Here is a 23554-nt window from a genome sequence, read left to right on the forward strand (position 1 = left end):
CCCAGAAGATTTAATTATTTAATTATCCATATTGTATTTCTCACACAGAAAAACCTTTTGACTATTTATCATATATTTAATCTGCCGCAGCGCCCAAAATGTCTCAGTCCGCACCGTTGTCTCTATGGAACTGAGCAGGAATCAAGCGCGTCTCCCCTGGAGCTCTTAGTCGAGCCTGACACTTATCAGCCAATCAAAAAAAGAGGCTACACAATAACCAATCAGAAAATAGCACTATTGTATCTGGGTAAGATTTAACGCAACAACCAATGAAAAAAAAAAAACATATTCATTAGAGAGGGTATTTACGATGGTCAGTTTGAACAAAACCTCAACACGAGACAGCTTGTCTCTGGACGGGACATTGTCCTCAATCATGACCCTAAAAATGGCTGAGCTTGAGCTGAACTGTTTTATATGGGAGCAACATTACACATGATAAAGGAGTCCAAAAAGGCAACAAACACTTACAATAAACACCACCAGTCATAATCTCTCTCTCTCTCTCACACGCACTCACACGCACTCACACGCACTCACACGCACTCACACGCACGCACACGCACGCACACGCACGCACACGCACACACACACACACACACACACACACACACGCACATATTAATAAATGGAAATTGAACAAATACTTTGCATTTGGTTAAAATGTGGTCAGTGATCCTGGTGAAACACAGATTTTTTTTTATTATTATTTATTTTAATTTTTTTTTCGTGGTGGTGGGGGGGGGGTTAGGTTGGAAATGTCACTCTTGCATGTCTTCAAAACTCGAGAGCCCTGGAATTACATCACGGAGCAGCCTGCTGCAGTTGAGTTTGCCAACTTCTGTAGTTTAAGTCATTTGAGGTTCAAGTTTTTTCCATTTAATTAGCAAGAAAATCTCTCACGCTGGGAGTTCTAAATTAATGGCTGTTGTCAATTAGTGTCTGTATTGAAAAAGATCTGCTAATCGCTTCGTCAGTGTGGAACACGGACTAAAATAAATCAGCAACAAGATCACGACGATGTCAGACAAAACTGAACCATCTGTTCGCTTAAAAGGCCTCAACGTGTTTCAGAGCAATTAGAACCGTGGCATGTCTGAAAGAATTAGCATTCGGCTTTTAGTGTTTGCCTTCATTAGGTGTCTGACTATTAGCTTCCCTTTAACACATCACACTCCCTTATAATTAGCAGTTCTGCACTGACGTTTATTTCGACTTCTTATAGTTTTGGCAGTTGCAACCTCGAGCTAGCGATAAAGGCTAACGAACCAGACGGCCTCCCCAGATAATATTCACGTCTCTGCTAATAACTCGCAGAAGGTTAAGTCGAGACTCAACGTTAAGATGAAGTTGAATTTTTGAATAATTATTATTTACTAGCTTGTAGTGTTCTCAATTAAATGAGAAGTATTTTAAACTAAATTTTAACTAGCACCGGACGTTCACTGGCTATAAAAGTCAACACCTTTTCGTCAAAGTTAAAAAAAAAAATAAATAAATAAAAAATTAAACCAAGATAAATCATGTTAGACTTTTTTTCCAGTCTCGGTATGAAATAACAAAGTATAACAGTTAACTAAGTGATAAATAATCACTTAATCGACCACGTTATTGTAACATTTTTCCTTTTGTGTTAGTGTTTTAGTCTAACGTTCAGTGTCTTCGGGTCAGACTTCATCGGCGTGGCTCAAAATGTGTCGATTTTAGTGTAAAATCAAGTTATTCTTGATTCCCTCCACCTTTTTTTTTAAAAAAATAAAAAATAAAAAAATACGCCTCATTTCTGGATAAAGAAAAACAGCTCTAAAGCATGATGCTGCCATCACCGTGCTGCACCATGGGTATGGTGTTCTTTAAAGGTGCGGTGCACGATGTTTGAAAGCCAATGTTGACATTTGAAATCACCAAAACAAACACGCCCCTAACCCAAATGGGCGTCACCCCTGTTTTGATAGCTCCGCCCCCACACATACATGCGTAACCCAGGCAACTATTACGGCGGAACCTGCTGGGGCGGCTGGCCGAGGGGATATTTTTATCAGTAAATGAACACAATGAGTAATACTATGGTGATACAAATGTGTTTTTGTAGTACTGTGTGTTGTACCGTGAAAGGTTTAGCTCAGTTTCACGCCGAAGACGACGTTCGACACCTAGAACCCGAGACAGAGGTAACGGCAGGTATCCGCCATGTCAGTGTTTCAATCGCTTTCTGCTAATGTCAGACATGCGCACTGAACACTCTCTCCGCCGCATATTGACAAGACACGCCCCTTTCTGCTCATTGGCTACACGATTGTTTTGTTTCCCGTCGACCCGTTTCTCAAACATCGTGCACCGCACCTTTAAGTAGTGTGCTCTGGGAAATAGGCAATAATTATTGTCTTTAGGAATTGATCTCACCGGTCCATAACTTTTTGTGAGAAAGGACCTCCATCTAGCCACCTCACTTCACAGCCCTGACATGTAAATAATACGAATTGAGAGCGAACATGTCTCATGAACTGAAAAAAACAGGCTAGCTGCATATTGCACGTTTTCTTGAATTTCATCATGTTTTTTTTTTTTTTTTTTTTTCTTTCGCAGTCATTGCATCCGCTGGATCCGTCCAGACTGTTTGGGTGGCAGACTGCTAACACGTTATGCACTGCGGGTAGGCATTAGATAAAGAAATTTGTTATTGCAAAGTTTCACAGATACATTCTGCCCGTGCATTTCATGTTAAAAAAAAAAGTTTTAAACTCTGACGCTCAATCTTTCTGTAGAAACATCAGCAGAGCTTCCTCATTTCTCCAGCCCCCACCTAGTCAATAAGTACGCACTCATTGAGAACCTGGACTTTTTATACTATCTCCAACACGGCAGACCTTCCTTTGCTTATGGAATTTTCGTTATTCAGCATCTGGCCGATTCCAGCAGCGTCAAGCTACAGTGAGCGTTCTTTATGATTTTTTTTATTCATTTGTGTAAAAAGATATTTATTTACCATAATATATATTTAATAGATCATGTAATGATTATTCTGTCATTCCTTGAAACATCATCCAGGCTGAGTTTGGCTGTGGAACAAACGTACACGCTGGGCCTCCTGAATTTCAGCTCTCCATCCATAACTGCAGCGTGTGTGTGTTTCTTTGAGTTATTGGGTGTTTGCAGTCTGAAACTAAGGGTGGACCTGAAGGCTTTCAATCTCATCCTCAAGCTCTGGAGCCAGAACTGTGAAGAAAGCAGCGTGTCCTCACTTAAACAGTCCCTGGGTAAGGCAAAGAAGACTTACTCATCATTTATTCATTCATTCATTTTCTACCGCTTATCCGAACTACCTCGGGTCACGGGGAGCCTGTGCCTATCTCAGGCGTCATCGGGCATCAAGGCAGGATACACCCTGGACGGAGTGCCAACCCATCGCAGGGCACACACACACACTCTCATTCACTCACGCAATCACACACTATGGACAATTTTCCAGAGATGCCAATCAACCTACCATGCATGTCTTTGGACCGGGGGAGGAAACCGGAGTACCCGGAGGAAACCCCCGAGGCACGGGGAGATCATGCAAACTCCACACACTCAAGGTGGAGGCGGGAATCGAACCCCGACCCTGGAGGTGTGAGGCATACGTGCTAACCACTAAGCCACCGTGCCCCCCTTACTCATCATTTAGAAATATTTAAATAAATACATGTATTTATTTGTGAGTGCATAGTTTTGTGTCATCAAACATCACTTGATTTCTCTCTCTCTCTCTTTTCTTGTTCTCAGTGGACAAGGTAAATAAGGTGGTAGCATCTGAGAGACAGACTCTAGAGGAAATACTGTTGCATCTGGAAGGAGCAGTGAGGGATGTGGTGGAGAACAGAGGCATCAGCAGGTTCGAGAGTCGTCTGAAACATTTTTATTTTAATTTTAATTTGTCTTTCATTGTTTGCAAGACTATTAAGGTAAAACTCCAATAAGTAAAGTTCTTCTTTAATCATCTTCAAGGGCTTCCTATGAGGCAGGACAAGAGTGGGCGCTCCCTGTTCAGTTTTGCCACCTACATGATTTGCCCCTGAGTACCCAGTACCTGCAAGTCTGTGCCACCGATGGCCAATGGCTTAACTTTCTGCTGTTCGTACAGATCCACCACTACCCTCCACAACAGGTGCTTTAACAATGAATTCAGATTATGCAAAATAATCTCTTAAATACCAGGAAATTTGTAGTCAAGTTCATTACAATCTTCTGCACTTATCAGTGCATTGTAAAGGGTTTTCAGTCATTTTAATCACAGTTTTATCATATGCTCCCTGTGCCCATGTGAGTTTCTTCTTGGTCCTTTGGTTTCCTGCAATGACTTAAAAAAAAAAACATGAGAGTAGACGGATTGGCAGTGATGAATTACCCCGGGTTTGATGAGGCATGTATGAATAAGTGTGGGAATGAGTTAATAAATGAGATCAATGAGGGTATGGCTGAGGGAGTGACAGGCCGGGTGACTGACTGACTGACTGACTGACTGACTGACTGACTGACTGACTGACTGACTGACTGGGTGACTTGGGACTGACTGACTGACTGACTGGGTGACTGTGGGACTGACTGACTGACTGACTGACTGGGTGACTGGGTGACTGACTGACTGGGTGACTGTGGGACTGACTGACTGGGTGACTGCGTGACTGACTGACTGACTGACTGGGTGACTTGGGACTGACTAATTGACTGGGGGACTGACTGACTGACTGCATGACTGACTGGGTGACTGTGGGACTGACTGACTGGATGACTGTGGGACTGACTGGGTGACTGACTGACTGGCCGAGTTCCTGTGTGTTCCTGGATAGGCTTCGGATCCACTGCGGCCCTGATCAGGACAAAGTAGCTTAGAATATGAATAAAATAAATGAATGAACTTAAGTTTGGTATCAAAATTTAACAAATTCATTTTTATTTTCTTTAAATAATTAACCAAAAAATATTTTTAGATTTTTAACCATACACCATTTTTTTATTTTTTTTATATATATATATATATATATATATATACGTATATATATATGTATATGTATATGTATATGTATATGTATATATAATGTATGTATGTATATATATATATATATATATATATATATATATATGTGTGTATATATATATATATGTCTCTATATATATATATATATGTGTATATATGTGTCTATATGTATAAATATATGTGTGTTAATTAATTTGCCTAATTGAAAGCGTTTCCTTTTTGGACAGGTGAGATATGTGGCAGCCCAATTCAGCCCAGGTCTGAAGGCTCACCTTTTCCTGGCCTTCCAGGACCTTCAGCTTGTGCATGCTCAGCAAGTTGTGAAAGGCCCGAGAGACTCCATGTGCTCACTGATGACAGAGGAAAGCTCAGAAGGCTCCAAGGATCTGTTCCAGGTCCTGTTCCAGAGTCAGGAGCAGCCTAGCGCCTGTCAGTACCTGCTGGATAAAGCCTTTATACTGCATAGTCCACCACTTACAGTGCTTGCTGCTTGTCACCAGGTAGGAGAAATTCCTAACATTTAATAAAACATGAAATTTTCAAGTGGACAACTTCAGCAAGTACACTGTGGTGAAGAATCTGTAGGTTCCAGCACTTGCCTTGAGTTGTGTGTTACTCTGTTTATCATCATATATACAATATCAAAAGCTTGCTGGTTCTCTGTGTATGAAAATATATGGTGGTTTGTCCTGGATTTCTTTAGTTAAAAATGTCTTAAACATTTCTGATTATGTAGATTATGTAATAACTTAAATAATGTTTTACGTGAATACTTTAGGCTGACTCAAGCAGTCAGTCAGTCAGTCAGTCACCCAGTCAGTCAGTCAGTCACCCAGTCACCCAGTCACCCAGTCAGTCAGTCAGTCAGTCAGTCACCCCCACAGTCAGTCAGTCAGTCACCCCCACAGTCAGTCAGTCAGTCAGTCACCCCCACAGTCAGTCAGTCAGTCAGTCACCCCCACAGTCAGTCAGTCAGTCAGTCACCCCCACAGTCAGTCAGTCAGTCAGTCACCCCCACAGTCAGTCAGTCAGTCAGTCACCCCCACAGTCAGTCAGTCAGTCAGTCAGTCACCCCCACAGTCAGTCAGTCAGTCAGTCAGTCACCCCCACAGTCAGTCAGTCAGTCAGTCAGTCACCCCCACAGTCAGTCAGTCAGTCAGTCAGTCACCCCCACAGTCAGTCAGTCACCCCCACAGTCAGTCAGTCAGTCAGTCACCCCCACAGTCAGTCAGTCAGTCAGTCACCCCCACAGTCAGTCAGTCAGTCAGTCACCCCCACAGTCAGTCAGTCAGTCAGTCACCCCCACAGTCAGTCAGTCAGTCAGTCACCCCCACAGTCAGTCAGTCAGTCAGTCACCCCCACAGTCAGTCAGTCAGTCAGTCACCCCCACAGTCAGTCAGTCAGTCAGTCAGTCACCCCCACAGTCAGTCAGTCAGTCAGTCACCCCCACAGTCAGTCAGTCACCCCCACAGACAGTCAGTCAGTCAGTCAGTCACCCCCACAGTCAGTCAGTCACCCCCACAGTCAGTCAGTCAGTCAGTCAGTCACCCCCACAGTCAGTCAGTCACCCCCACAGTCAGTCAGTCAGTCAGTCACCCCCACAGTCAGTCAGTCAGTCAGTCACCCCCACAGTCAGTCAGTCAGTCAGTCACCCCCACAGTCAGTCAGTCAGTCAGTCACCCCCACAGTCAGTCAGTCAGTCAGTCACCCCCACAGTCAGTCAGTCAGTCAGTCACCCCCACAGTCAGTCAGTCAGTCAGTCACCCCCACAGTCAGTCAGTCAGTCAGTCACCCCCACAGTCAGTCAGTCACCCCCACAGTCAGTCAGTCACCCCCACAGTCAGTCAGTCACCCCCACAGTCAGTCAGTCACCCCCACCGTCAGTCAGTCACCCCCACAGTCAGTCAGTCACCCCCACAGTCAGTCAGTCACCCCCACAGTCAGTCAGTCACCCCCACAGTCAGTCAGTCACCCCCACAGTCAGTCAGTCACACCCACAGACAGTCAGACACCCCCAGTCAGACAGTCAGTCAGTCACCCCCACAGTCAGTCAGTCACCCCCACAGTCAGTCAGTCACCCCCACAGTCAGTCAGTCAGTCAGTCAGTCACCCCCACAGTCAGTCAGTCAGTCAGTCAGTCACCCCCACAGTCAGTCAGTCACCCCCACAGTCAGTCAGTCAGTCAGTCAGTCACCCCCACAGTCAGTCAGTCACCCCCACAGTCAGTCAGTCAGTCAGTCACCCAGTCAGTCAGTCAGTCAGTCACCCAGTCAGTCAGTCAGTCACCCAGTCAGTCAGTCAGTCCCACAGTCAGTCACCCAGTCAGTCAGTCAGTCACCCAGTCACCCAGTCAGTCCCACAGTCAGTCCCACAGTCAGTCCCACAGTCAGTCAGTCCCACAGTCAGTCAGTCAGTCCCACAGTCAGTCAGTCAGTCCCACAGTCAGTCAGTCACCCCCACAGTCAGTCAGTCACCCCCACAGTCAGTCAGTCACCCCCACAGTCAGTCAGTCACCCCCACAGTCAGTCAGTCACCCCCACAGTCAGTCAGTCACCCCCACAGTCAGTCAGTCAGTCACCCCCACAGTCAGTCAGTCAGTCACCCCCACAGTCAGTCAGTCACCCCCACAGTCAGTCAGTCAGTCACCCACAGTCAGTCAGTCAGTCACCCCCACAGTCAGTCAGTCAGTCACCCCCACAGTCAGTCAGTCAGTCACCCCCACAGTCAGTCAGTCAGTCACCCCCACAGTCAGTCAGTCAGTCACCCCCACAGTCAGTCAGTCAGTCACCCCCACAGTCAGTCAGTCAGTCACCCCCACAGTCAGTCAGTCAGTCACCCCCACAGTCAGTCAGTCAGTCACCCCCACAGTCAGTCAGTCAGTCACCCCCACAGTCAGTCAGTCAGTCACCCCCACAGTCAGTCAGTCAGTCACCCCCACAGTCAGTCAGTCAGTCACCCCCACAGTCAGTCAGTCAGTCACCCCCACAGTCAGTCAGTCAGTCACCCCCACAGTCAGTCAGTCAGTCACCCCCACAGTCAGTCAGTCAGTCACCCCCACAGTCAGTCAGTCAGTCACCCCCACAGTCAGTCAGTCAGTCACCCCCACAGTCAGTCAGTCAGTCACCCCCACAGTCAGTCAGTCAGTCACCCCCACAGTCAGTCAGTCAGTCACCCCCACAGTCAGTCAGTCAGTCACCCCCACAGTCAGTCAGTCAGTCACCCCCACAGTCAGTCAGTCAGTCACCCCCACAGTCAGTCAGTCAGTCACCCCCACAGTCAGTCAGTCAGTCACCCCCACAGTCAGTCAGTCAGTCACCCCCACAGTCAGTCAGTCAGTCACCCCCACAGTCAGTCAGTCAGTCACCCCCACAGTCAGTCAGTCAGTCACCCCCACAGTCAGTCAGTCAGTCACCCCCACAGTCAGTCAGTCAGTCACCCCCACAGTCAGTCAGTCAGTCACCCCCACAGTCAGTCAGTCAGTCACCCCCACAGTCAGTCAGTCAGTCACCCCCACAGTCAGTCAGTCAGTCACCCCCACAGTCAGTCAGTCAGTCACCCCCACAGTCAGTCAGTCAGTCACCCCCACAGTCAGTCAGTCAGTCACCCCCACAGTCAGTCAGTCAGTCACCCCCACAGTCAGTCAGTCAGTCACCCCCACAGTCAGTCAGTCAGTCACCCCCACAGTCAGTCAGTCAGTCACCCCCACAGTCAGTCAGTCAGTCACCCCCACAGTCAGTCAGTCAGTCACCCCCACAGTCAGTCAGTCAGTCACCCCCACAGTCAGTCAGTCAGTCACCCCCACAGTCAGTCAGTCAGTCACCCCCACAGTCAGTCAGTCAGTCACCCCCACAGTCAGTCAGTCAGTCACCCCCACAGTCAGTCAGTCAGTCACCCCCACAGTCAGTCAGTCAGTCACCCCCACAGTCAGTCAGTCAGTCACCCCCACAGTCAGTCAGTCAGTCACCCCCACAGTCAGTCAGTCAGTCACCCCCACAGTCAGTCAGTCAGTCACCCCCACAGTCAGTCAGTCAGTCACCCCCACAGTCAGTCAGTCAGTCACCCCCACAGTCAGTCAGTCAGTCACCCCCACAGTCAGTCAGTCAGTCACCCCCACAGTCAGTCAGTCAGTCACCCCCACAGTCAGTCAGTCAGTCACCCCCACAGTCAGTCAGTCAGTCACCCCCACAGTCAGTCAGTCAGTCACCCCCACAGTCAGTCAGTCAGTCACCCCCACAGTCAGTCAGTCAGTCACCCCCACAGTCAGTCAGTCAGTCAGTCACCCCCACAGTCAGTCAGTCAGTCACCCCCACAGTCAGTCAGTCAGTCAGTCACCCCCACAGTCAGTCAGTCAGTCAGTCACCCCCACAGTCAGTCAGTCAGTCAGTCACCCCCACAGTCAGTCAGTCAGTCAGTCACCCCCACAGTCAGTCAGTCAGTCAGTCACCCCCACAGTCAGTCAGTCAGTCAGTCACCCCCACAGTCAGTCAGTCAGTCAGTCACCCCCACAGTCAGTCAGTCAGTCAGTCACCCCCACAGTCAGTCAGTCAGTCAGTCACCCCCACAGTCAGTCAGTCAGTCAGTCACCCCCACAGTCAGTCAGTCAGTCAGTCACCCCCACAGTCAGTCAGTCAGTCAGTCACCCCCACAGTCAGTCAGTCAGTCAGTCACCCCCACAGTCAGTCAGTCAGTCAGTCACCCCCACAGTCAGTCAGTCAGTCAGTCACCCCCACAGTCAGTCAGTCAGTCAGTCACCCCCACAGTCAGTCAGTCAGTCAGTCACCCCCACAGTCAGTCAGTCAGTCAGTCACCCCCACAGTCAGTCAGTCAGTCAGTCACCCCCACAGTCAGTCAGTCAGTCAGTCACCCCCACAGTCAGTCAGTCAGTCAGTCACCCCCACAGTCAGTCAGTCAGTCAGTCACCCCCACAGTCAGTCAGTCAGTCAGTCACCCCCACAGTCAGTCAGTCAGTCAGTCACCCCCACAGTCAGTCAGTCAGTCAGTCACCCCCACAGTCAGTCAGTCAGTCAGTCACCCCCACAGTCAGTCAGTCAGTCAGTCACCCCCACAGTCAGTCAGTCAGTCAGTCACCCCCACAGTCAGTCAGTCAGTCAGTCACCCCCACAGTCAGTCAGTCAGTCAGTCACCCCCACAGTCAGTCAGTCAGTCAGTCACCCCCACAGTCAGTCAGTCAGTCAGTCACCCCCACAGTCAGTCAGTCAGTCAGTCACCCCCACAGTCAGTCAGTCAGTCAGTCACCCCCACAGTCAGTCAGTCAGTCAGTCACACTGTCAGTCAGTCAGTCAGTCACACAGTCAGTCAGTCAGTCAGTCACACTGTCAGTCAGTCAGTCAGTCACACTGTCAGTCAGTCAGTCAGTCACACTGTCAGTCAGTCAGTCAGTCAGTCACACTGTCAGTCAGTCAGTCAGTCAGTCACACTGTCAGTCAGTCAGTCAGTCAGTCACACAGTCAGTCAGTCACCCCCACAGTCAGTCAGTCACCCCCACAGTCAGTCAGTCACCCCCACAGTCAGTCAGTCAGTCAGTCACCCCCACAGTCAGTCAGTCACCCCCACAGTCAGTCAGTCACCCCCACAGTCAGTCAGTCACCCCCACAGTCAGTCAGTCACCCCCACAGTCAGTCAGTCACCCCCACAGTCAGTCAGTCACCCCCACAGTCAGTCAGTCACCCCCACAGTCAGTCAGTCAGTCAGTCAGTCACCCCCACAGTCAGTCAGTCAGTCAGTCAGTCACCCCCACAGTCAGTCAGTCAGTCAGTCAGTCACCCCCACAGTCAGTCAGTCACCCCCACAGTCAGTCAGTCACCCCCACAGTCAGTCAGTCACCCCCACAGTCAGTCAGTCACCCCCACAGTCAGTCAGTCACCCCCACAGTCAGTCAGTCACCCCCACAGTCAGTCAGTCACCCCCACAGTCAGTCAGTCACCCCCACAGTCAGTCAGTCACCCCCACAGTCAGTCAGTCACCCCCACAGTCAGTCAGTCACCCCCACAGTCAGTCAGTCACCCCCACAGTCAGTCAGTCACCCCCACAGTCAGTCAGTCACCCCCACAGTCAGTCAGTCACCCCCACAGTCAGTCAGTCACCCCCACAGTCAGTCAGTCAGTCACCCCCACAGTCAGTCAGTCAGTCACCCCCACAGTCAGTCAGTCAGTCACCCCCACAGTCAGTCAGTCAGTCACCCCCACAGTCAGTCAGTCAGTCACCCCCACAGTCAGTCAGTCAGTCAGTCAGTCAGTCACCCCCACAGTCAGTCAGTCAGTCAGTCAGTCAGTCACCCCCACAGTCAGTCAGTCAGTCAGTCAGTCAGTCACCCCCACAGTCAGTCAGTCAGTCAGTCAGTCAGTCACCCCCACAGTCAGTCAGTCAGTCAGTCAGTCAGTCACCCCCACAGTCAGTCAGTCAGTCAGTCAGTCAGTCACCCCCACAGTCAGTCAGTCAGTCAGTCAGTCACCCCCACAGTCAGTCAGTCACCCCCACAGTCAGTCAGTCACCCCCACAGTCAGTCAGTCACCCCCACAGTCAGTCAGTCAGTCAGTCACCCCCACAGTCAGTCAGTCACCCCCACAGTCAGTCAGTCAGCCACACCGTCAGTCAGTCAGCCCCACAGTCAGTCAGTCACCCCCACAGTCAGTCAGTCACCCCCACAGTCAGTCAGTCACCCCCACAGTCAGTCAGTCACCCCCACAGTCAGTCAGTCACCCCCACAGTCAGTCAGTCACCCCCACAGTCAGTCAGTCACCCCCACAGTCAGTCAGTCAGTCACCCCCACAGTCAGTCAGTCAGTCACCCCCACAGTCAGTCAGTCAGTCACCCCCACAGTCAGTCAGTCAGTCACCCCCACAGTCAGTCAGTCAGTCAGTCAGTCAGTCACCCCCACAGTCAGTCAGTCAGTCAGTCAGTCAGTCACCCCCACAGTCAGTCAGTCAGTCAGTCAGTCAGTCACCCCCACAGTCAGTCAGTCAGTCAGTCAGTCACCCCCACAGTCAGTCAGTCAGTCAGTCACCCCCACAGTCAGTCAGTCAGTCAGTCACCCCCACAGTCAGTCAGTCAGTCAGTCACCCCCACAGTCAGTCAGTCAGTCAGTCACCCCCACAGTCAGTCAGTCAGTCAGTCACCCCCACAGTCAGTCAGTCAGTCAGTCACCCCCACAGTCAGTCAGTCAGTCAGTCACCCCCACAGTCAGTCAGTCAGTCAGTCACCCCCACAGTCAGTCAGTCAGTCAGTCACCCCCACAGTCAGTCAGTCAGTCAGTCACCCCCACAGTCAGTCAGTCAGTCAGTCACCCCCACAGTCAGTCAGTCAGTCAGTCACCCCCACAGTCAGTCAGTCAGTCAGTCACCCCCACAGTCAGTCAGTCAGTCAGTCACCCCCACAGTCAGTCAGTCAGTCAGTCACCCCCACAGTCAGTCAGTCAGTCAGTCAGTCACCCCCACAGTCAGTCAGTCAGTCAGTCAGTCAGTCACCCCCACAGTCACCCCCACAGTCAGTCAGTCAGTCAGTCAGTCACCCCCACAGTCAGTCAGTCACCCCCACAGTCAGTCAGTCACCCCCACAGTCAGTCAGTCAGTCAGTCAGTCAGTCACCCCCACAGTCAGTCAGTCAGTCAGTCAGTCAGTCACCCCCACAGTCAGTCAGTCAGTCAGTCAGTCACCCCCACAGTCAGTCAGTCACCCCCACAGTCAGTCAGTCACCCCCACAGTCAGTCAGTCACCCCCACAGTCAGTCAGTCACCCCCACAGTCAGTCAGTCACCCCCACAGTCAGTCAGTCACCCCCACAGTCAGTCAGTCACCCCCACAGTCAGTCAGTCACCCCCACAGTCAGTCAGTCACCCCCACAGTCAGTCAGTCACCCCCACAGTCAGTCAGTCACCCCCACAGTCAGTCAGTCAGTCAGTCACCCCCACAGTCAGTCAGTCACCCCCACAGTCAGTCAGTCAGTCAGTCACCCCCACAGTCAGTCAGTCAGTCAGTCAGTCAGTCAGTCAGTCAGTCAGTCAGTCAGTCAGTCAGTCAGTCACCCCCACAGTCAGTCAGTCAGTCAGTCAGTCACCCCCACAGTCAGTCAGTCAGTCAGTCAGTCACCCCCACAGTCAGTCAGTCAGTCAGTCAGTCACCCCCACAGTCAGTCAGTCACCCCCACAGTCAGTCAGTCACCCCCACAGTCAGTCAGTCACCCCCACAGTCAGTCAGTCAGTCAGTCACCCCCACAGTCAGTCAGTCACCCCCACAGTCAGTCAGTCACCCCCACAGTCAGTCAGTCACCCCCACAGTCAGTCAGTCACCCCCACAGTCAGTCAGTCACCCCCACAGTCAGTCAGTCACCCCCACAGTCAGTCAGTCACCCCCACAGTCAGTCAGTCAGTCAGTCACCCCCACAGTCAGTCAGTCAGTCAGTCACCCCCACAGTCAGTCAGTCACCCCCACAGTCAGTCAGTCAGTCACCCCCACAGTCAGTCAGTCAGTCACCCCCACAGTCAGTCAGTCAGTCAGTCAGTCACCCCCACAGTCAGTCAGTCAGTCAGTCAGTCACCCCCACAGTCAGTCAGTCACCCCCACAGTCAGTCAGTCAGTCAGTCAGTCACCCCCACAGTCAGTCAGTCACCCCCACAGTCAGTCAGTCACCCCCACAGTCAGTCAGTCAGTCAGTCAGTCACCCCCACAGTCAGTCAGTCAGTCAGTCACCCCCACAGTCAGTCAGTCACCCCCACAGTCAGTCAGTCAGTCAGTCACCCCCACAGTCAGTCAGTCACCCCCACAGTCAGTCCCCCAGTCAGTCACCCCGTCAGTCAGTCACCCCGTCAGTCAGACTAATATAGTCTGACTTAAGCATCATGTGTTAATATGATTGACAGGAGGCTGACCTACTACAGTGCCTGTGTGTATGGATCCTGACTTCCGTCGACGACGACGTCGCCCAGGAAGCCACCTCTCATGTGATGGAAAGTCCTGGCCACCACACATGGAACCTTTATGACCTGTCAATCCTATGGAAGACCCTTCTACAGAGGTGCAAGATCAGACCTCTGATTCGTGGCTTCCAGCTGTTTCAAAGGGTTCGGCACTTTGATATATTCCCACTGATATTAGAGCTTGTTGGAGGCTTTCATGTTCTCCATAAATTCTTTTGCATAGTAGGATAAATGTTTGTGTCATAACCTGTTATGCTATATATTGTTAACGGGACCCTTTTATCAATCGTTTGTGGCATCGTTGCTTTTAATTATCAGTGGAAACCTGTTGCTGTGTGGATTACTTTTTATACACAACCGCCTGACCTCTCTTTCCTTTCCTCCACTTAGGAATCTCCCCTCATCCACATGCTGCAGATGTATGAGCTCTGTTACGACCACAAAAACTATCAAGGGGCTAAAGACAAGTTAAAGGAGTTCCAGAAATGTCTGCTTAAAGTGAGGGGGTTAAGGGGGATTAATGACCCCCTACTTCACTACACTTACAGGATTATAAAGCCAGGAGCAGTTGTGCACTCGTTTTTGTTGTTGTTGTTACAGCGTTAGCCTTTTTTTATGCTAGAAATTAAATTGCATCTCGTGAGTCAGTAAATTGAGTAATCGGTGCTTTTCTGTGCACCTTAAAGGTGGGGTGCACGTTGTTTGAGAAACGCTTCAGAAAACTGATTCGGGCCGACAAACAAAACAAACGTGTAGCCAATGAGCAGAAAGGGGCGTGTCTTGTCAATATGCGGCGGAGAGAGTGTTCAGTGCGCATGTGTGACATTAGCAGAAAGCGATGGAAACATTGACATGGCGGATAAAAACAAAAAGCGAAAAAAGGCTTACGATAAGGCAAGAAGTAGGACCCGTGTTAATATAGGATCAGCTTCGGCGTGAAACGGAGCTAAACCTTTCACGCTACAACACGCAGTACTAAAAAAACACATTTGTATCACCATAGTATTACTCATTGTGTTCATTTACTGATAAAAATATCCCCTCGGCCAGCCGCCCCAGCAGGTTCCGCCATAATAGTTACCTGGGTTACGTATGTATGTGTGGGGCGGAGCTATCAAAACAGGGGTGACACCCATTTGGGTTAGGGGCGTGTTTGTTTTGGTGATTTCAGATGTCGACATTGGCTTTCAAACATCGTGCACCGCACCTTTAAGGCGAGTGAGCTGAATCGAGCAGGGATATCTTCACTGAAATATAAACAGATGTTGATTCATGGCTACATAATGATCTTCTCCCTTTTTGTTGTAGCTGAGGAGCAGCGGTAGCGTCCTGGGATCGGAGCGTTTCCCAGTTCAGTGGGTGGAAGCCCAGGCCTCGGTGCTGCTCCTCACATTGTTGCAGCAATGCAGCACGCAGTACGAGCTGTGCAGGCTGCTGCAGCTACTAGCGGATATGGAGCGTATGCTTAAATCGAACGGTAAGCATTAGCATCAACACACCGAGAACTACATTGTGATGCTACACACTCGAACGAAACAGAACGCGTGCCGAATTAAACTGAAGATTCTAACGGACCCACAACGCCTTCCTGTCTTATTCATCAAGGGCCTGACTTTAAAAAGCTGAGCCAATTGAGCCAAATCCTGGCTGATACCCCAGTGCCTCTGTCCCCATGCCTTCTGGAGAACTATACCACTAAGAACCTGCAGAGGGAGTGCCAGAGAATGCTGGAGGAACTGCAGGACCTTGCTCTATTCTGTCAGGCTAGGAAAGTGGCTGAGCTGGCAGGGCTGCCTATTGACCGCCTGATAATAAATGAGGTGAGAGAATATAGACATGAGGAATCTTGATTGGATTTCGGTTCCGGGTTGATTTGGAGTCTGATTGCATGCACATATGACACATAAGTCTAGTACATGGAGACCTTACTGTTTTTCTTTCTCAGTTTCTGATTTCCTGTGTTTGCTTGTCGATCTAGTTATGATTATGGACTTAATGTTATAATTTTGTAATAAAGTATTATTATTCTGGTTATTTTTCTTCTATTAACCACCGGTGTACAGCTCATGTAAAGGTTTTTACCATTTTCTCTGTCACCACCTGAAGCTGTTGAGGGATCTAAAGCTGCTGAAGGCGTCACGTCAGTGGGAAAGACAGGAGACGCGTCTGGCCTTCTGGAAGAAATGTCAAGAGCAGTTTAAGGCGGACTGCATTGGAGCAGAATCAGCCTGCCAGTTTTTTCTGTCCCAAGCAGAGGTCAAATTCAATTAACTTGCTTTAATTAGTTCATATATATTTATATACTTCCAGGTATATTGCTGCATTTCTCCTTATTCTCCAAAATGTTGATTTGTTTTGCAGTGTCCTCTTCAGAGAGACACAGAGCTACTTCAGATACAGGAGCGATGCCTTCTGCTGGCTTTAGCTGCTCATTGGCTTTGCCAGCGCAGCCCTCCTGCGCTGGAACGTTTAGCCGAGCTGGAGAAGTGGCAGTGGGAATGGCGAATCCGCCGGATGGTCCTCACCACAGCCCTGGAGCAGCAGAGCTTGTTCACTCCAGCGACTGGACCGGATGCCTTTGACGCCCTCCTCAAAGAATACTCCTTTTCCAAAATGGCCATCTTGGATGATCAAGCATATCTGAACATTGACAGTCTTCCAACGACAGAGGAGAGTTGCTCGCTAGAAGAGGAGGACCGAAAGGCACTGTCCACTCTTATCGGTCAACTGTTGGACGACGGAAGCGTTCACGAAGCGAGTCGAGTGTGTCGATATTTTCAGCTGATGCACAGAGATGTATGGCTGGTGTTGCAGTGCCGGGGTTTGGCCTGTGGAGAAATCCAACCGGGACTGCAGGAACTTCTCGGCTTTGACCAAGAGTACAGGAGAAGCTTGCCTAGCTGTAAGGATATTGTGTTTAAACTGATTAAAATGTCGTTGTTGTGTGGAACTAAAACTCTCAGCTTCACTAAAACTAGCATTACACGTGAGGTGGCCTGGGAAAACCTGTCAGCAACGAGATTCCCGAATACAGCCAAAAACATCGAACTCTATTTAATAATTAATTCCTTGTCTTCTGCTTTTGTTTCTTTTCCCTTCAGGCTCCAGCACAGGAAGTCTATCCTCTTTTGTGGTGGTTTCCTCACCTGAAGACCAGGTTCTCTCCCAGCTTCAGCTCTTAGTAGACCAGTGCCGTCACGGCAAGAGCTACTGCAAGCAGGTCCTTAGTCTCTACGAGCTCTCCAAGGTACAGTATAATTTCCGATGCCTCTGTTAGTCAAAGAATTTATCTAGATATCGTCTCACCAACGCCGTATGTAACACAGTTGTATACCTAAATGTATCTTACCTGCTTTCTCCATTCAGGAGCTGCGTTGTTCCTACCGTGAGATCTCGTCTGAAGAGCCAGAGGTTGTGCTACGGAAAGTTCTCTTGTCCCATCAGCCTGAACGCTTCAAGAAAGCACAGGCTTTTATTAGTGTGCAGGGTTTACAGCCTGACTCTGTAGCTCAGCTCATTACCTCCACAGTGTTGGATGGATTACAGGCCTCCTCACAGGACAGAGAGACCGGTAACAACTTGGATTATGTATTTTTGAGATTATCCAGCTACTGCAATGTACAATCCTAACCCTAACCCTAGGTCCTGGACTACTTGGACTTGCCTTGATGATTTGTAATAAAAGCTTATATCGTAATATCGGCTATATAAGGATGTAAAACTTGGGGGGAATGGGGGGGAAAAAATCCCACTTTGAGTATTATCTGATTTCACGTTACATGTGATGCTTATTACTTCCTGACTTTACAGCAGAGCGGCTTATATACAGTCCTTCCGAAGGTAAAGATGCCTTCTTGCAACTGGCTAAACTGTGTGGTGACCCCAACTTGGTGGGCATCAAGTTATTGGACATCATCCCTACAGTCTCCCTGGCAGAACTGGGATGCAGTAAGTTGCACATGTACATACATGGCATTACAGTCACATTTATGTAGCACCAAAACAGGGATGTTGTTCCAGCTGGGGAATTTAATGGACTGGTTGCTTTACGTCAGATTCAGTAGCAATTGCGACCCTTTAGTTATTCGGTAATAATCGTAGAACAATTTTGCGATATCTACAGTTAGTGTGCAGTTATATGTAGTTATTTAACTAGTGACCTAATAGTAAAGATTTTAAATTGACTTCAAATATTGAATTAAATTTTATTTATTTATTTAATTAATTTTTTCTTCTTCATTTTTCTATATTTATTTATTTATTTCCAGTTTTAAACTCCAACAACTGATTTTCAGTTGTTTTTGATCGTGACCTCGCTGCATACACAGTACACACACATCACGTTTGGCTGGTTGTCGTCTCGATAAAAGTCATTTTAAATATCGGTCTGGAAGCAACTTGCGTTTGCAGAATTTGCTAAATTTGCAAGAGCGTCTTTTTTTTTTTTTTTGGGTTTAGGTTGAGGCACACGGTTGACATTTCGCATGTGATTTATGCTGTGATTAAAGGTGTGAGGTGCACGATGTTTGAAAAATGCTTCAGAAAACCGAGTCGGGCCGACAAACGAAACAAATGTGTAGCCAATGAGCAGAAAGGGGCGTGTCTTGTCAATATGCGGCGGAGAGTGTGTTCAGTGCGCATGTCTGACATTAGCAGAAAGCGCTTGAAACACTGACATGGCGGATACCATGTTTGTTGTGTTGTGCCACTTGTTGTCTTGAAGTTACCTCTGCCTCGGGTTCTAGGTGTCGAACGTCGTCTTCGGCGTGAAATGGAGCTAAACCTTTCACGCTACAACACACAGTACTACAAAAACACATTTGTATCACCATAGTATTACTCATTGTGTTCATTTACTGATAAAAATATCCCCTCGGCCAGCCGCCCCAGCAGGTTCCGCCGTAATAGTTGCCTGGGTTACGTATGTATGTGTGGGGGCGGAGCTATCAAAACAGGGGTGACGCCCATTTGGGTTAGGGGCGTGTTTGTTTTGGTGATTTCAAATGTCAACATTGGTTTTCAAACATCGTGCACCGCACCTTTAAGTGTTAGATATTAAGGCAGTGTGTAAAATTCTGAGTACTGTACGTGATGTGTGTTTCCTGTAGCTGTGGAGCTGCTTATCCTGGCACATGACTGCTTCAGTCTCACCTGTAACATGGAGGGCATCGTCAAGGTCTTACAAGCAGCCAGACACCTCAGCCACACACATCTGGCCCACGGGGAGAGATATGGACTGCTGGTGAGAAACCATTATTATTTTCTGTAGCCAAACATTGTACACATTGTTTTTTTTTTCTTTTTCAAAGTAACAAGCTGAATGTATATAAAATGCTCAAATTCGTGTTTCTTGGAATTTTTATTTGACAGCTATGTGTCCGTTTTGTGTAATAGCAACGAGGTCAATTTTTTTGCTCATTAAAGAGTTTTTTTTTTTTTTGTTGTCGTTTTTCAGGTCCGATTATTGACCGGTATCGGAAGATACAACGAAATGACGTACATCTTTGACCTTCTGAACCAGAACCATCGTTTTGAGATGCTGCTGAGAAAGAAAGTGGAGTCGGTAAAGTGGACAACGTCATCGACTCGTCCTCGTCTCCGTGTGTTTCGTCTTTGTGTGATTGTGCGTTTGTGTTACAGAACACGAGATTAAAGACCGCGCTACTGGATTACATTAAGCGCTGTCTGCCGGGTGACAGTGAGAAATACAACATGGTGGCTCTTTGTTTTAGCATGCGCAGAGAGATCGGCGAGAATCACGAAGGAGCTGCAAGAACACAGCTCAAACTTATCGAGTCTCAGCCATGGGGTAAGCGAGGCCTGTGGTATCGATACGAAACCTATAGCAGAATATACGCACGTTATTTGGCGATTAAAAGATGAAAATATTTTATGAAATATCATTCACACTGTGTTTTATTTTGTCACGTTTGTTGTATTTTTTTTTTATTTTTCATATATCAGCTGTTACCCCAGAGCTCAAAACTGCCTTAGAGAAGGTCCTGTTCTTGCTAAAAGATGCTGCAGAAAGTTTTTCAAAGGTATTAGTTGATCTGTAAGCTTTGCTTAGACTTGGGTACCTTTTTTTGTGGATATATCTGATTGTGTGTGTGTGTGTGTGTGTTTTCTGTGTCCATTTAGGACTCCTGTATGCGACAGGCATTGAGGTGTGTAAAAATGGCAAAACTCGTCGCTCTGCAGCTTCACTTCCTCAATCACGGACAGGACCTTCGTGTCGTCAATCTCCGGCCATCAGAACTACTCGGTGCCGTGATGGCTCTCCCTCGGTGTTATCAGGTCTCCTGTTTACTCATCAGTTTTTTTTTTTTTTAGCTTTAGATATTTGAGCTTTGTTCTCGGGTCTTCATAAGTAAACATTTGTAGACTTCAGAAGGAATGAATTAGTCTTAAGTCTGTAACGAACTCAGAAATTAATCTGTTCCTCAGGAGCTCTCGGGTTCTACAATTCCACTGGACTATAAACTGTTGTAGAAAGGACGTTATATTATATTACATCACATTGACATTACTTCCTGTCCTGTGTCATCTAAATGAGGATGAGGTTCACTTCTGAATCTGGTTCCTCTCAAGGTTTCTTCCTCATATCATCTCAGGGAGTTTTTCCTCACCACCGTCACCTCAGGCTCGATCGTTAGGGATAGATAGATATTAGAGATCAACGATAACTTTTTTTATTCTGTTTCTATACTTCTGTAAAACTGCTTTGAGACAATTTCAATCGTTAAAATCTCTGTACAAACAAAATGAATTGAATTAATATACTAATATGACACGTAAGAAATAAAACACTATGGGGTTGCTGTTATAGGAAAATAATAAATGACAGGGTGGTTACTGTTTCCACCACCACGCCATCGTAGTGTTTTTATACCATAGCGATCTCTACAGAGTTTTTAGACATTTTAAATTATTAATGAACAAGATATTAATATTTTACCCAATTACAATTACAGTTAGTTCCTGCTATCAATTACATTATAATAGCTTTTCCTCTTGAAGTTAATTTTTAAAACTGGAGACTTTTTTTTTTTCCCCAAAAAAATGTTAAATAAACAAATATCTCCCAAAATTCTTCATATCAACAATTAGCTGTTTTTCTTTAAATACTACAGTTAATTGTGTTAATGAATAGAATTATGTGGCCATGTATTAATTTTACCATAGCATGTTATTCTCGTGTGTGTGTGTGTATATATGTATGTGTATATATGTGTGTGTGTGTGTGTGTGTGTGTGTGTGTGTGTGTGTATATATATATATATATATATACACACACACGCAAAGGGAAGAATTCTGAACGTTAAAATGAAGCAAAAGAGAGAAACAATTATAGATGTTTTACAAACGAACATCAAAAGTGTGTAGTCATTTCTTTAAAGGTGCGGTGCACGATGTTTGAAAAATGCTTCAGAAAAAGGAGTCGGGGCGACATAACAAAACAAATGTGTAGCCAATGAGCATAAAGGGGTGTGTCTTGTCAATATGCGGCGGAGAGAGTGTTCAGTGCTCATGTGTGACATTAGCAGAAAGCGATTGAAACACTGACATGGCGGATACCTGCCGTTACCTCTGCCTCGGGTTCTAGGTGTCGAACGTCGTCTTCGGCGTGAAACGGAGCTAAACCTTTCACGCTACAACACACAGTACTACAAAAACACACTTGTATTACCATAGTATTACTCATTGTGTTCATTTACTGATAAAAATGTCCCCTCGTCCAGCCGCCCCAGCAGGTTCCGCCGTAATAGTTGCCTGGGTTAGGTATGTACGTGTGGGGGCGGAGCTATCAAAACAGGGGTGACGCCCATTTGGGTTAGGGGCGTGTTTGTTTTGGTGATTTCACATGTCAACATTGGCTTTCAAACATCGTGCACCGCACCTTTAAGTGCTATGAAATTTGTTGTCTTGTGCCGTTAGACGTTTATAGTCGCCGAGGCGTACGACTACAGTCCGGATTGGGCGGAGATTCTTTATCAGAAGGTGATTCTGAAAGGTGATTTCTCTTACCTGGAAGAGTTTAAACTGCAAAGACAACTTCCTGTCAGCCTGTTTGAAGAAATCTCTAAAAAGTAAGTTTCAATTATTTTAAGTAAATACTCAATTCTTGTTTTCTTGGAAGACTTTTTTTCGAGCAAGAAGAAAACAGAAATTTGCGATATTTACCACTGAGACTTTAGATTTTTTTTTTTTTTGTTTTTTCATTTAACTTTTGTTTCTCTCGCTCTACACCCCCACCCCCTCCCCACCCAACCCCAAAGGCTGATCGTTAACAAGCCGCCGAACGCCGTGAGTCAGAACCTGAAGAAGCTGCTGCAGAGTTGTGAAAATGTCTACACCCACTACAAACTGGCCTACGATCATAACTTCCGTGATGTCGCCAACACTCTTCTACAGGACTCCAAAACGAGCAGTTACCTTAATGACCGACTGAGCAGCTGATTCACTTCATCTCAACACTTTTCATGTGAAATATCAATGAAACTATATATCAAACTTTAGCAGTATTTTTTCAGCCTTAATATATAACTTTATGAATGAATTATGTAATATTATGGATCTGAATATAAATGTACATGTATAAGTGAATAAATCTAACGTCGCTCATTTATTGGTGGTGTATTTTTTGTTGTGTATTTATTTACTCAAATTTATTCATTTGTATTTCTTACGGGGGGCACGGTGGCTTAGTGGTTAGCACGTTCGCCTCACACCTCCAGGGTTGGGGGTTCGATTCCCGCCTCCGCCTTGTGTGTGTGGAGTTTGCATGTTCTCCCCGTGCCTCGGGGGTTTCCTCCGGGTACTCCGGTTTCCTCCCCCGGTCCAAAGACATGCATGGTAGGTTGATTGGCATCTCTGGAAAATTGTCCCTAGTGTGTGATTGCGTGAGTGAATGAGTGTGTGTGTGTGCCCTGCGATGGGTTGACACTCCGTCCAGGGTGTATCCTGCCTTGATGCCCAATGATGCCTGAGATAGGCACAGGCTCCCCGTGACCCGAGGTAGTTCGGATAAGCGGTAGAAGATGAATGAATGAATGTATTTCTTACATGATCCGTCATAAAAATATACATGATGTAGATCCATGAGATATCCTATCAGCATTTTGTTAATCATGGCAAATAAAATTATTTGGGATTTTATATATAGCTCAATAGTGGATTACAATGAAAAAAAAGTTTGTGGACACCTGACCATCACACACAGACTTTATGTGCTTGTTGAACATCCCATTTTAGATTTATTCTCCCTTTCTACTAGATTTTGGTGCATGGTTTTGTGGATATGTGTTCATTCAGCTACAAGTCCATTAATGAGATCAGACTCTAGTGCTCGAGTGACGTGAGACACTTTTAGGCCTCTTCGTTCTAGGGAAGAGAAATCTTAATGCTACAGCATATGACGACACAATGTTGTCTATTGTAACGTTAATTTGTGAGTGTCTATATCTTTGAAGACCCCCGAACACGGATGCGATGGTCGGACGACGATGTCAGATGTTTCTGTTAATTCGAAACTTCATCTTCATCTTCTACCGCTTATCCGAACTACCTCGGGTCACGGTCAATGCTTGTATACAGTATATTCAA

At 47.2% G+C, this 23554-nt stretch overlaps 1 protein-coding gene across 2 annotated transcripts in view; it reads left to right on the forward strand.

The window, feature by feature from the left end:
- The window catches only part of spg11 (SPG11 vesicle trafficking associated, spatacsin), a 40799-nt gene extending 18222 nt beyond the window's left edge, over positions 1-22577 (forward strand). The window contains exons 20-41 of one of the 2 annotated variants that reach the window (XM_060886335.1): positions 2587-2653; positions 2766-2931; positions 3049-3257; positions 3766-3874; positions 3988-4147; positions 5245-5517; positions 13892-14092; positions 14339-14446; positions 15257-15425; positions 15554-15768; positions 16055-16204; positions 16310-16850; positions 17050-17195; positions 17315-17519; positions 17762-17896; positions 19057-19190; positions 19404-19511; positions 19589-19757; positions 19913-19989; positions 20090-20245; positions 21887-22038; positions 22228-22577. In XM_060886335.1, the coding sequence (XP_060742318.1) occupies positions 2587-2653; positions 2766-2931; positions 3049-3257; positions 3766-3874; positions 3988-4147; positions 5245-5517; positions 13892-14092; positions 14339-14446; positions 15257-15425; positions 15554-15768; positions 16055-16204; positions 16310-16850; positions 17050-17195; positions 17315-17519; positions 17762-17896; positions 19057-19190; positions 19404-19511; positions 19589-19757; positions 19913-19989; positions 20090-20245; positions 21887-22038; positions 22228-22408 (3831 nt within the window). In that variant the 3' untranslated portion in view covers positions 22409-22577. Of the gene's footprint in view, positions 1-2586; positions 2654-2765; positions 2932-3048; positions 3258-3765; positions 3875-3987; positions 4148-5244; positions 5518-13891; positions 14093-14338; positions 14447-15256; positions 15426-15553; positions 15769-16054; positions 16205-16309; positions 16851-17049; positions 17196-17314; positions 17520-17758; positions 17897-19056; positions 19191-19403; positions 19512-19588; positions 19758-19912; positions 19990-20089; positions 20246-21886; positions 22039-22227 lie in introns of both variants that reach the window. The other variant, XM_060886334.1, reaches the window with a different exon arrangement.
- Positions 22578-23554: the final 977 nt, after the last annotated feature.

The sequence above is a fragment of the Tachysurus vachellii genome, chromosome 14 (assembly GCF_030014155.1).
Source record: "Tachysurus vachellii isolate PV-2020 chromosome 14, HZAU_Pvac_v1, whole genome shotgun sequence".
Classification (NCBI taxonomy): Eukaryota; Metazoa; Chordata; class Actinopteri; order Siluriformes; family Bagridae; genus Tachysurus; species Tachysurus vachellii.